The sequence below is a fragment of the Oncorhynchus kisutch genome, linkage group LG3 (genome assembly GCF_002021735.2).
Source record: "Oncorhynchus kisutch isolate 150728-3 linkage group LG3, Okis_V2, whole genome shotgun sequence".
In the NCBI taxonomy this organism is placed as follows: Eukaryota; Metazoa; Chordata; class Actinopteri; order Salmoniformes; family Salmonidae; genus Oncorhynchus; species Oncorhynchus kisutch.
The window spans coordinates 37,351,368-37,366,169 of NC_034176.2; the positions used below are offsets into that span (position 1 = coordinate 37,351,368).

Below are 14,802 nucleotides of genomic sequence, written 5' to 3' on the forward strand. Positions count from 1 at the left end.
GATACATGTGTGTGTAGGTGTGGGTTATAGGGTGTCTAATTGTTCTAAATTTGTTCAATATGGGTGACTTAAAATAGCCTATTTTGTTTTTCTACAGACATCACACCCTTATCTAAACAGCACCCTCACCTGAGAAGTAGAACTCAAAGGGAGGGAAACTGGGAATTGAATAACTGCAGTTGACATAGCTAAGTAAATGGAAGAATATTCTTATTGCAATGTGGATGGCTCTTAAAATAGCCTTTGGTTGTGCATAGTGTAGTCTATGGTGTTGCCTGGGAACAGCACTCTTTTTGAAGAAGTAGGAGGTGAAGATCCCCCGCACACGGATTGCCTCTCATGCTGCGTTGCTGGACCCCAACCTTGAAACATCCCGCAGAGCACCAGACTTCTCCTCTGGCACACTCCGGCAAGCTGCATATCCCCTCCTGGTCCCCGTGTCCATCCTCATGAAGTTATGCAGGACACAGGTAGCCTTCACATGCCTGAATTCCTCCAGGAGGCAGTCCCAGATGGCCCTGGTCACCCAACCTTGCAGTGCCCTACACGGTAACTGTAGGCAATCGTTTTGAAGGAATCTCCAGTTACAAGGTATCTAGGAATATGGAAAATAATATTATTATTAGACTTTTACATCACCAGGTAATTGTGGATTACTAAAGTATAATATCCCTTATAACAAATCATGATAACATTGGAATGAAAGATGCATTGGCACACATATGTGAATGTGTAGCATGTGACAATAACAGGATCATATCAAGGATAGCATCACAAATGAATACATAAATACCACTTGAAGCTTGATGATGAGTTGATCATTTGAATCAGCAGTGCAGTGCTAAGGCAAAAACAAAAATGTGCACCTCTTTGAGTCCCCAGGACCAGGACTGAGAACCACTGCTCTTCATTGAGGCCTCTTCATCTGTAGACAGGCTTTCATAGCTCTCTTAATCTGAGGACAGAAAACCTCACAAGAAACAGACTTCATTATACTCAAATTACACTGCACTGAATATTATGTTACTATTATCTTCCTCACTTCTAGGGACTGGAACTACAAAAAAGTACCTGCCCTATCAAAAGTACCTGCCCTTGCAAAGTTTGTCACCAGAACGTTTTAGAGCATATTACTATTGAACTATTTACCCATTTAATAACCAGACCTTCATACAAACTTGCTATGCTGAATTCTTGACGCACAATCAAACATGCTGCTCTATTCTGCCATATGCTGCCAGCACACCCACAAGCGAGTCACAATGGGCGGCCTAAGTGGCACGCGGCAATTTACCGCTTGCTAGTGAACATGCCACGTCATCCGCACTCTCCGCTCCTCACCACTTTCCTACATTGAAAATGAATTGGAAGCAGTGTTTCACCGCGTGCTAGTGTACACGGGGCATCAAAAGGCAAACTCCAACTACATAGTTTCAATGAATGGAATCGCTTGGTAAATTTAGGTAAACTTCCCCTTTAACTAACGTCCCCATCAGTCAGATCCTCTGAAGACAGGGATGCTCTATGTCTTATTTGAACAGGCCGAGGGCCGGAGCCCGGAGCACACGCCTAAATATCCTCCTCCTCGTATTATCAAGCAATAATTGGAGGACATGTTTTGGCTCAGCACAGGCAACATGACGTAACACTGCTCTTAGCAACATGCTACTGAATGTGGGGATAAATGTCATACCGAGTCATCTGCTCCAGTTCCTTTCTGACAGGTGCCTTTGTCTGGGTGGCAGAATATTTTTTTCTGCGGGACAGGTGCCTTTTTTGGAGGGGCAGAATATTTTTTTCTGGGAGGCAGAAGACCCACTCTGATCTTCTGTTAAATCCTATTTGCCTGCTCCCTTTTCACAATATCTATTAGAAAAGAATATAATTGTTGCCCATGTCATGATTAAATGCACTGTAACCTCTCTTTATTTAAACTGAATGAAAGTAAAAACATATAGTAGTTTCTTGTCAGAAAGCCAAAGCAGAGAGGTTTCCCTGGCCCCTACCACAGGAAATAATCTGGAAATTCAAGAGCCATGAGTCTGCTCCTCTCTGCAGTCACACGTCTTATCTGAGGCCACACACTGCATGGAGTGTGTGGCCTCAGATAAGATGTGAGACTGCAGAGACGAGCAGGCCATTATGCTGCCCATCATATATTTGATAATGACATTATAGTTTTGAATAACCCCCCCCCCATGGTATGTTAGATTTTCATACAGAATACTGAATCAGGCATTCATGACATTTATTCATTTGACATTTTAGGCATTTAGCAGACAGTCCAGAGCGACTTACAGGAGCAATTTGTCACACCCTGGCCATAGAGAGGTTTTTATTCTCTATTTTGGTTAGGCCAGGGTGTGACTAGGATGGGCATCCTATGTTCTTTATTTCTATGTTTTGTGTTTCTATATTTTGGCCGTGTATGGTTCTCAATCAGGGACAGCTGTCTATCGTTGTCTCTGATTGGGACTCATACTTAGGCAGAATGTTTTGCCACCTTAGGTTGTGGGATGTTGTTTTTTTGTTAGCTCTGCGTAGTGTACGGAACGTGACGTTCGTTGGTCTTTTTGTTTGGTGTTCAGATTTAATAAAGAATCATGAACACTTACCACGCTGCACCTTGGTCCACTTCTTCCGACGAGCGTTACACAATTAGGGTTAAGTACATTGCTCAAGGGCACATCGACAGAGCCTTGTCGATGTGCCCTCAGTTACTGTCCCAACACTCTAACCGCTAGGCTATCTGCCGCCATACAACATCACATTAGTCTTGTAAGAATTTTCTTGTTAGTTATTTCACAATGTTGTGGGAGACATTATCTTGCACCACCAGACTGTAACATAAAAATAAAAAAAACTTACAGTACCTGTTAAAAGTTTGGACACCTACTCATTCAAGGGTTTTTCTATATTTTTACTATTTTCTACATTGTAGAATAATAGTGAAGACATCAAAACTATGAAATAACACACATGGAATCATGTAGTAACCCAAAAAATGTTGAACAAATAAAAATATATTTTAGATTTTTTCAAAGTAGCCACCCTTTGCCTTGATGGCAGCTTTGCACACTCTTGGCATTCTCTCAACCAGCTTCATGAGGAATGCTTATCCAACAGTCTTGAAGGAGTTCCCACCTATGCTGAGCACTTGTTGGCTGCTTTTCCTTCACTCTGCGGTCCAACTCATCCCAAACCATCTCAATTTGGTTGGGTGATTGTGGAGGTCATCTGATGCAGCCCTCCATCACTCTCCTACTTGGTCAAATAGTCCCTACACAGCCTGGAGGTCAGTTTTGGGTCATTGTCCGGTTGGAAAAAAAATGATAGTCCCACTAGGCCATGGGTGTCAAACTCTGGCCCGCGGGGTAATTATATTTGGCCCGCGAGACAATACCAAATTACTACTAGAGCTGGCCCGCCGGTATTATACAGCGCATTCACCACTAATACTACGAATCCCATAATGCTCTGCTGTTTTCGCGCGCCAATCAGGACAGGACCCAGAAACGCTCTCTCCTCTGTGACAGTAGTCATAGCAACATAGACGCTACAACTGTCAGCGAGCTAACCCTTCCCAAAAATGGCGAAAAGAAAGGCAGAAAACAGGAGCTTTCTGGACAAGTGGGAGGCAGAATATCTGTTTACATATGTAAAAGACAAACCTGTTTGTCTTGTTTGTGGAGTCAACGTGGCTGTAAGTAAGGAGTACAACATTAGCGCCAGCGATGTGCGGTAAAAAGAGTGGACTGGTGGGCATGGTTCGGGAGAAGATGCGGGAAGAGAACTGTGCAGGTGAGCTAACTGTTTACGACTGCATCATACATCAGGAAGCACTGTGTGCCAAAGCCCTAAAGATGGAACATGTTATGACCACAGTAACACAGGTAGTTAACTTTATAAGAGCCAAAGGTCTAAATCACCGCCAGTTTAAATCTTTTCTGGAGGAGTGTGGTTCGGAATACGCAGACGTGCCGTATCACACAGAGGTGAGATGGCTAAGCAGAGGAAAAGTACTGAACAGATGTTTCGAGCTGCGTGAGGAAATATGTCAATTCCTGGAAACCAAAGGGAAGGATACAGCAGAGCTCCGGGAGCAAAAGTTCCTGTGTGAGCTGGCCTTTCTCTGTGACATCTCGAGCCATCTCGATGCGCTGAACCTGCAGCTACAGGGGCGGGGGCGCATCATCACAGACATGTACGCTGCAGTGAGGGCCTTCAAAACTAAACTGTGCCTGTGGGAGAATCAGATGCTGCAAGGAAACCCTTGCCATTTTCCCTGCTGCCAATCCATAAAAGCGCAGATCTCTACCGCCGTGTTCCCATGTGCACAGTTTGCTGAAAAACTCAGTGTTCTCGCCGCTGAGTTTAGCCGGCGATTTGCCGACTTCGATGCCCAGAAATGCAAGTTTGAACTGCTTAGTAATCCCTTCGCAGTTGATGTGGAAAATGCACCAACCAACATCCAAATGGAGCTGATTGAACTCCAGTGCAACGACACGCTGAAGTCAAAGTATGATGCTGTGGGCGCCGCACAGTTTCCACGGTTCATCCCTGACACAATGCCTCAGCTCCGCACCCCAGCTGCTCAGATGCTCTCCATGTTCGGCAGCACTTATCTATGCGAGCAACTTTTCTCCTCGATGAAGATGACCAAAACAACTCACAGGAGACGTCTGACTGCTGAACATCTTCGCTCGATACTGAGGATTTCTTCAGCTCAGAGCTTGAGCCCAGACATTGATGAACTAGCATCCAAGAAGAGATGCCAGGTATCTGGCTTGGGCACATCAGATTAGACCAGTGTGCAATAATTAACGTTTTCTTTATGCACTTTTTCTTGCTACAAGGCATGGGCTTGAATGGTTGATTGATTTATTATAATTTTATTTGTACAATTATTAGCCAGTGGAAAAAGTTTATTTTGGTATTTAAATCAGAAGGCTGCAAATAGAAAAGAGGCATACAATTTTTATTTAAATTTGATTTATTTAATAAATGAATGCCATTGATGTGTTTTTTCATTTGAAATTCGATTTTGCATGTCTCCACTGTTAAATTATATATTGTATGGTAATAAGCGATGCTTGTTCCATATTCAATGTTAAAGCAAAACTTGTTTGGGTCCATATTAAAAGGTTAATTTGTTCAATGTTGGCCCGTGACTTTGTTCAGGTTTTACATTTTGGCCCACTGGGTATTTGAGTTTGACACCCCTGCACTAGGCACTAAACCAGTGCGAATGGAGTATTGCTGCAAAATGCTGTGGTAGCCATGCTGGTTAAGTGTGCCTTGAATTCTAAATAAATCAGTCTCACCAGCAAAGTACTCCCACACCTCCAACGTCCTCCATGCTTCACGGTGGGAACCACACAGTGAAGGAAAAGCAGCCAACAAGTGCTCAGCATAGGTGGGAACTCCTTCAAGACTGTTGGATAAGTATTCCTCATGAAGCTGGTTGAGAGAATGCCAAGAGTGTGCAAAGCTTTGAAAGCTCTTCCGCTCACCTACTCTGCGTCTCGAAAAGGAACTAAAAATCTCAAATTCAGACTCATCTGACCAAAGGACAGATTTCCACCGGTCTAATGTCCATTGCTCATGTTTCTTGACCCAAGCAAGTCTCTTCTTCTTATGGGTGTCCTTTACAGCCAGCAGCATATCATCCTGCATCCCATTGCTGGCTTGCTTCTGAAGCTAAGTATGTTTGGTCCCTGGATGGGAGACTTGGGGCATTGGGGACCCTTTCCCAATGCCGCAGGTCAGTGATTGGGGACATTCCCCTGTGTAGTGTGCCGTCTTTCAAATGGGATGTTAAACGTGACTCTGTGGTTACTAACGAGCCCATTGAACTTATTGTAAGAGTAGGGGTGTTAACCCTGGTATCCTGGCTAAATTCCTAATCTGTCCCTCATACCATCATGGTCACCTAATCATCCCCAGCTTACAATTGGCTCATTCCTGTAACTATTCTCCAGGTTGTTGCTGTAAATGTGTTCTCAGTCAACTTCTGGTTAAATAAGTAGTGGTTTCTTTGCTGCAATTTGACCATGACTGACCTTCATGTCTTAAAGTAATGATGGACTGTCGATTCTCTTTGGACTTGGTATTTTACCAAATAGGGCTATCTTCTGTATACCACCCCTACCTTGTCACAACACAACTGATTGGCTCAAATGCATTAAGGAAAGAAATTCCACAAATTAACTTTTAACAACACACCTGTTAATTGAAATGATTCCAGGTGACTATCTCATGATAGTCACCTGGATTTTGATTACTACATGATTCCATATGTGTTATTTCATAGTGTTGATGTCCTCACTATTATTCTACAATGTTGAAAATAGTACAAATAAAGAAAAACCCTGGAATGAGTAGGTGTGTCCAAACTTTTGACTGGTACTGTATATATTAATTAAAATCCCATTCACAGAAATGTTTGGTTTCTTGGAAAATAATAGGATAACAATTGAATCAATGATAAAAGCTAGTTTATTCAAGTTTATATTTCATGTAGTAAGCTATTTGAATGTACAATGTGCAAATGAAAAAAAAAAAACATCCCACAGGTAAGACAGTTATCATTTCTAAAAGGACATGGCACATTTTTCAATACTTTTAAAGCCTGAGTGATTGATTCACTACATTATTGCTATCTGAAAGCGTGTTTCCCTTTATACTCGATAATTCAGAACATATACAGGAACAACAAATCAATAGCAAGTATTCATATTGCATAATCGTTGCTTAATGCCTGCCTTCCCCCATTAAAAATGCATTCTCTTTGGTCCAACTGCCTTTTAAGCCTCCGAGTCCAAGATATATCGAATCAAACCTTTAGCTTTCTCTTTAAGACTTAACCCAAACAGAATACAAGTATTTAAATTTGTATCCACTTAGAAGTAGTGCTGAGCAATTAGTGCTTTTTGAGGTCTGTTCGGTTTCATTTAAATTCTTAAACAATAATCCCAGTTTTCGATTTCGATAATACATTAAATGGATTATGTGGGTTGAATGCGGTAACACAAAATAAAACAATCATTAAAAGTCCCATGATGGTAGTGACTGCCCATAACTGCTTATCACTTATTAACCATAATTTATTCACATTACTTTAAACAAATATTTGAGTTGTGTATATTACATTTGTTTTATTTGGATTACTTTTAAGTTTTTTTATTTGATGACAATTTAAAAAAATTAAAAAGTCATCCTCTCTATAGAGCTTCTGCCTATGCTGTCTGACAAAATCACAATTTTAGTAGTTCTTCAAAGTAAATAAGGCATAGAGAACAACTGCTCTCTATCCCTCTCGATCGCGTGTTCTTCTGTCTCAAGTAGGATTCTGGTCATGGTAGTTAATTACCACGTTTTCTGCACTAAACCACATAGAATTTTGTCCTGTTGGAAACTACAACTCCCTCCTACTTTGCAGTTCGGCATGATCTGGTTTATCTCTAGAGAAAATGTGCATAAAGGGAATTCAAAATATTGAACCGACATAGGTAATTTAGAAATGTTGTGTAATTGCGCAGCACTACTTAGAAGTCCAGTAAACATTGTGCACATAGCTAAAAAGGTCCCACAGGATACACAATCAAGTCATAGTAATGTCTAGACAACAATATCAAATCAATGTGGAAAGTAGAGATCTTTGGTCAACATAGACACAATGCAAGGGATCTGCTTTTTGGCAGTAAAGCCAGGCATGTTGGACATAGACTCGAAGTCAAGTGCCACCATGTGGTTGACACGTGTCATGATCTGCATGATCTCCAGCTGTTTGCCGTACCTTTGTAACATCTCACAGAGGGCCTGCACGAACCAGGAGCCCTTCTGGGTGTTCCTCCAGGAGTAGTAGCCTATGGAGAGGCATGGACGTCACAAACCAATCAGACCAACCAATCACTAATCTCTAAAGCACATACATGGTCGTTTTTGTACATGGTACAGTGCAATTACCATACAGGTATACATGGCTATAGTAGTAGGCTTATAGTCTACTGTCATACCCGTTTGCAGTTTGTGTGTAAAAGTTATAACATATATCAGTACTATGTAACATACCAATGTACCATGTAAATGTAACATATGTAGTATGCACGACTGCAGACGTTTTTATCTCAATACCAAATCATTTCTTGGTAACAATTAAGTAACTTACTGCGATTGTTTTCAATTAAAATGGTGATGTCACTAGGCTGGCAACTCTATCCACCAAAACTTTTCAAACAGCTCTTACACTAAAAAGGCCTTATCATTTCCACAATTTCAATTATTACAACCTCAGTGTGGAAGTAAATATAAAGAAATCACATTTTTGACTGCCATGGGCCTTTAAAGTATGTCAAAGTGGGGCATTAATAAAACAGGGTTTATTACCTGGAGCTGTAGAATAAGCGTAGAGAAAGTCTGCCTCAACAGGAATCCTCTCTGGAGAGTCATCAGCAACGGAGTCTGTCTCTATGCCACCATCCAGGTCATTGCCACGGCACGCCTACTCACCAGATCCACAGAAAGGATCAGGGGTTAAGGGCCAGGGGAAGATAGGCTACTCTTAGCAATATACCACTGAATATCAGTCATGCAAATACATGTTCATCACTTCAGTACAGAAAGTTTGAACAGGCAGCTAAAACCTTACAGTACCTGGATGAAGAAGAGTTTGGGCTTGCCCACCAGCGTTTTGCAGCGGTCGCCCCTAAAGAGGCCAGTGAGCTTCTTGAGTTCTACGTTGCCATCTGTGCCATAGAACACCCCCTCATCTCCATGGCTCAGCATCACACACACAAAGGAGGCCGACTGGCTGTGGTCGTCTTGAGACACTGAAAATGTCACACGCACGCACACACACAGTGGCTCTTGAAGTCAATCGAACTTAACATTAAAAAGAGATTTCCTTCAGTTTATCAAATTTTGCCAGATGTCACATCACTACTACCAACACTAGTGCAACTTATTTGTAGACAACTTCTCAAATGACTCCACAAAGAAAGACAATCTAACTCGGACACTCACCTCACAACTGCTGAGCTTACCTTTGTAAAGCAGCTGTTGTATCTGTTGCACAGTCTGGTCATTAGCAAACTTCACTTTGTACCCCAAACTCGAGAACACTTTGATTGCATGTCCTGCATCCACGTCTGTTCCATTGCGAAAGCTCATTCCTTTAAAGGGAAATAACCAATGAAGTGTATATAACAAAAATCGGACATACCATCATAACCTGAACAAGTGAAATGGACAAAAATACATCGTACAAACTTAGGCCTACCTGTGTGCTTGTCAAAGTTCTTGTTGTTGATGATGACACACTGTCCAAGGCTGGGGTAGTTCATCTTATATGTGTACATGTCAGCCGGAGGCTTAGCGTCTACTTCAGGATTCTCTGTCGTAAACCTTTGCACTGAGGGACTGCCCAGCCTGGAGCAAAAGGAAAAAGTTCCTTTTAACACTGAATCGGCTGCGGCACAGTGGGCGGACAATAACACATTGCAGAAGTCCTTGCACAGTGATTAAAACGTCTACATACACTTTTCACTTCCCATGTTAAACTGGCTCCACAGGTACGTTGAAAATGCATGTTGTTTGGCTAATGAAGCCAGCTGACATGCTTGAAGGCACAATGACAGCAGGTTTTAGCTTATGATCAGACACACAATGTCACATTGCATTCTAATGCAGATGAGAGGATAATTTGTCCGACACTATTCAGGGATAAAATTACGTTAAAAGATGCTTTCACAGAATGTGACAGCTGATAGAACTATGTAAAAAGAGGCTCACTCGCCCAGTGCATGCCACCCAAATGGGTATCTAAATAAAAAATCAGAGTGCAAACTAATAGAATAAAATACAGTGCCTTCAGAAACTATTCACACCCCTTGACCTTTTCCACATTTTGTTGTGTTACAGCATGAATTTAAAATAGATTGAATTGAGATGTTTTGTTACTGGCCTACACACAATACCCAATAATGTCAAAATAAAATATGAAAAGCTGAAATGTCTTGAGTCAATAAGTATTAAAAAATTTGCTTAACAAGTCACATAAGTTGCATGGACTTACTGTGTGCAATAATAGTGTTTAAAATGTTTTTTTTTTTTTATGACTGCCTCATCTCTGTACCCCACACATACAATTATCTGTAAGGTCCCTCAGTCGAGCAGTACATTTCAAACACAGATTCAACCACAAAGACCAGGGAGTTTTTCAATGCCTTGCAAAGGGCACCTATTGGTAGATGGGTAAAAAAAAAATAAAAGCAGACGTTGAATACAACACATTACTGAGTACCACTCTCCATATCTTCAATCATAGTGGTGGCTGCATCATGTTATCGGTATGCTTGTAACATTAAGGACTGGGGAGTTTTTCAGGATAAAAAATAAATGGAATGGAGCTAAGCACAGGCATAATCCTAGAGGAAAACCTGGTTCAAGAAGACAGTTACTTACCAAGAAGTTACTTACCAAGAAGACAGTGAATGTTCCTGAGTGGCTGAGTTACACTTGACTAAAATCTGCTTGAAAATCTATGGTAAGACCTGCAAATTGTTGTCTAGCAATTATAATCAATCAATTTGACAGCTCTTGAAGAATTTTGAAAATAACAATAGGCATATGTTGCACAATCCAGGTTTGGAAAGTTCTTAAGATGTAGCCAGAAAGATTCACAGCTGTATTTGCTGCTAAAGGTGCTTCTACAAAGTATTGACTCAGGGATGTGAATACATATGTAAATTTGATATTTCTGTATTTCATTTTCAGTAAATTTGCAAACATAAAAAAAGTAAAGTTTTCATTGTAATTTTTGGGGCATTGTGTGTAGATGGGTGACAAAAAATGAAACATTTTAAATTCGGGCTGTAATACAACAAAATGTGGAATAAGTCAAGGTATATTAATACTTTCTGAAGGTAATGTACATTTGATTTTGATGCCCACCCTCTATTCTTTGGTTAGATGATAGGGTTGACATGAGAAATGCATTGCCTTACCCTTGTGCAGCTATCCCTTTGGCATCCACCAAATCAGACATGGTATCAGTCTCAGTAGCGCAATCACTCATACAACACCTATAGTAACGAAAGAGAAAATAATAAGTTAGTCACACACACAAGTTCCAAAGTTGAATCCACACAGGAGACAATCCATAATCTAAGTCAACTAAATTAGTTAACCTGCTATCAACTGTGGTTCAATAGTGAATGTAGCTAGCCATTTCTTTTTACAGAAGTACTGTTAGATATTATGACACGTAACACCAGCTAAATAACTAGCTAGTATGCTAACGTTAATAGCTAGCTAACGTTAGTTACCAAAGTCTGTTTAGCTAACTTTCAGTTAGCTAGCTAGCTACTCTTATTAAAATTTTGCCGGGACGGATACGGTAGCTAGTACAATATATATATATATATATATATATATATATATATATATATATAACGTTATGAAGTAGCAGTAACCTCGTAAATTAATGTTACCTCGTAAATTAACGTTACCAAGTTGAATTTGAAAGTGAAACGTCTCCTGTTCTTGTGTATATTACAGTACATTACATAAGGTATCAATGAAAGGTGTAAAAACTTTAAACATAATTACTTCGCATTAAGGCGTTGAAATACACCGGTGAGGGAGTAAACCTGAAGACTTCTCTGCAACTAAACGAGGTTATCTGATACTTGTTCATGTGGTGTCAAAGAAAAAACGTATCTTACGTGTCATTGTGCAAAGCAGCCAATAGTTTATTTCCTGTGTGGGCGGCATAAAGGACACACCTTGACCAAAGCCAGTCATAAAGTTTCCAGAGTAGTGTGACTTTCCTGAGAATGAGGCAGGCAGGTAAAGACAAGCGAAAGATGGCGGTAGCGGATGAGTGGGTTCTGAATAGAATGGCGGTAGAATCAAGGAGAATTGGAGTGTTGTCCAAAAGAATGAAAAACGGAGCAAAGTAGTGTACAGTGATGAGAATGACCTTTCGTATCTAGTAGGAGTACGGTTTGTTAATGAGGAGCAATTGAGCAGAGTACCAATCTTGAAAAACCCCATTTGAGTTATCTAACTGGTGGATAGAGTGCTGGGTAAAGTGACGGTTGTAAGGTTCTTGAGAGGCTGGCTTGTTTTGATTTTTGTTGAACGTGCCTTCTGTGTCTTTTGATACACACGACATTTTAAACGTGTCTCTTCGGAACTGGGCACCCCTCAAGGGGGTTATATCTGGCGTCTCGTGGGCTGTCGATTTTTGAAGAGATTCAAAATATTCCTGGAGTGATTGAAGCACGTCGGGCGAATCGTGTGGTGAATGGTGAAGAGTCTGTTCTGTTCTTTTGTTTTTGGATATGGAGTCTCTCTCTACTCAAGTGCAGTTATCATATATTAACTACAGAGTCCGAGCATTTATCCCAAGACCAATGCAGTGTGATCTGTGTAAAGCTGTTGGTCATGTCGCAAATGTTTACAGAAGGGAGAAGCAGAGATGTCCAAGTTGTGGAAAGGATCATATTATGTGTTATAAAACTGATGAATATGTGACTTGATGCCATGTCTTCCGAATGCCCCATAAGGGTGAAAGAGAATCAGGTGGCCAAAGTCAGGGTTTTACAGAGCATTTCATATGCAGCAGCTGTGAAAAGGGTTGAGGGTTTGAATGGCGCACCAGAAGAGTCCATGGTAGTGGATAGGCCTACACTGCAGGATACAGGGGTTGACATTCACCAGCAGGATCCTGACATTTTAAAGATTACGAAGGTGGACTTTGTGGCATTTATAGCTATGGTAGTTAATGGCACTGCCAAGGTGGAGAGAAGGTCCAGGAAGATAGAAATCATCGTGATTGCGACAGAGTGTTTCCTGGAGCTGAAAGATTTCTCAGCGAAGGACTTGCATGCAATATTGGCACAAGCCGTTACCACCCTCTCAGGTCCCACAGCCTGAGAAGGGAGATATGGAGAACTAAAAGTAAGGAGTGGTAGTTTTGTTTTGACAATGTACTATTTTTATTAGGGTGGATTAAGTTAGTTTCACTATTACGTATGGATTTATTTATATACCTAACAGCTAATCAAAGGGCTACCCAGACCACTCTTTTACGTTTCTGCTACTCTGTTTATTATCTATGCGTAGTCACTTTAACTCTACCTACATGTACATATTACATCAATTATCTCGACTAAACGGTGCCCGCGCACATATACTCTGCACTGGTACCACCTGTATATAGCCTCGCTATTGTTATTTTACTGCTGCTGTTTAATTATTTAATTAAAATATATATATATATATATATTATCTATTTTTTTAAAACTTTTTCTTAAAACTATGTTGTTGGTTAAGGGCTTGTAAGTAAGCATTTCACTGTAAGGTCTACCTACACCTGTTGTATTTGGCTCATGTGACAAATAACATTTTATTTGATTGTAATGAAGAAAAATTAAAGTACAGATATCCCAAAAATGACTAAAGTATTTTTTACTTAAATACTTTACACCACTGGATAAGGTACTCATTACTCAAACATATATTTCAAAAACCATAGGCTGACCTTACTTGAGAAATCTTATATACATTCTCAAAAGGACCATTTATAAATAGTGAATAATCACAATTTTGAACAACTGTAGCATAATTCATATCTGATACTTTATTGGTTGTATCTTAAACGTTTATGAACATGCAGTATAACTGGAGAACATAGAGTATCAAACTACTGTACTTGATAAGAGCATTTATATCTACCCCTCTCAAAGTTTTATTGCCATGATTATTAATTTACACCAGGAATGGACAACTTTGATGAGGGTGGTTGCACAAAAGAATCTGAACTCATGAGGGGCTGCAGTGGCCGGAGGATCTGCATACCCACACGTGCAGTCAGAGCCGTCCATAGCCTTTTGGGGACTTTAAGCAACATTTTGTTGGGGGGCCCCGCACCTTTCAAGCTAAAATGTTAGTCCCCCCCCACCTTTGAAAGCGAGAAGAAAAAATAATATTTTAGAGTTCATTTCTTGAAATTCTACAAATTTTGCCATGTGGCTTAGATAAAATGTTGTGGTTTTAAAGCAAGTTTGCTGCAATTCTACACATTTAGCCTTGGGCTCGGAGAGGAGATTTAGCAAATTTATAACTAATGTCATGCAATTCTACTCATTTTGTATTTGTATTATGTATTATTATTGAATTATGGATTCCAATGGATCCTGGGGTCCAGCAAAATGAAGGCAGTTAAATACATTTTTTTTTTTAATTACTGTACATTTCACAACACAATAAGTGTGTGCCCTCAGGCCACTACCCTACTACCACATATCTACAACACATAATCCATGTGTACCTGTGTGTATAGTGCATATTTTATTATGTTTCTGTGTATGCGTATCTGTGCCTGTGAGTGTCTCTTCACTGTGTGTGAGTCACTTCACAGTCCCCGCTGTTCTTTAAGGTGTATTTTTATCTGTTTTTTAAATCTGATTTTACTGCTTGCATGAGTTACTTGATGTGCAATAGAGTTCCATGATGTCATGGCTTTATGTAGTATTATGTGCCTCCCATAGTATATTCTGGACTTGGGGACTGTGAAGAGGCCTCTGGTGGCACGTCTTGTGAGGTATGCATGGGTGTCTGAGCTGTGTGCTAGCAGTTTAAACGGACAGCTCTGTGCATTCAACATGTCAATACTTCTCACAAATACAAGTATTGATGAAGTCAGACTCTCCTCTACTTGGAGCCAGGAGAGATTGACATGCATATTGTTCTTATTGTTCTTATTATCTCTGTGTACATATAGCGGCTATCCAT

At 40.4% G+C, this 14,802-nt stretch overlaps 1 protein-coding gene across 2 annotated transcripts; it reads right to left on the minus strand.

Annotated features, from left to right (window-relative positions):
* Window positions 1-6,480: 6,480 nt before the first annotated feature.
* Window positions 6,481-11,745, minus strand: LOC109882220 (caspase-3-like). 2 transcript variants are annotated; one of them, XM_020474323.2, is made up of 7 exons: window positions 11,493-11,511; window positions 11,007-11,084; window positions 9,281-9,429; window positions 9,045-9,173; window positions 8,656-8,831; window positions 8,389-8,503; window positions 6,481-7,868 (listed from the first exon to the last, which is right to left on the minus strand). In XM_020474323.2, exons 2-7 carry the CDS (start codon window positions 11,075-11,077, stop codon window positions 7,639-7,641), a joined length of 870 nt encoding a protein of 289 aa, XP_020329912.1. In that variant the 5' UTR covers window positions 11,078-11,084; window positions 11,493-11,511; the 3' UTR covers window positions 6,481-7,638. The 2 variants fall into 2 exon arrangements, with proteins under 2 accessions (XP_020329912.1, XP_020329903.1); XM_020474314.2 differs by lacking the exon at window positions 11,493-11,511 and adding an exon at window positions 11,611-11,745 and having other exon boundaries at window positions 6,483-7,868.
* Between the last annotated feature and the right edge of the window lie 3,057 nt (window positions 11,746-14,802).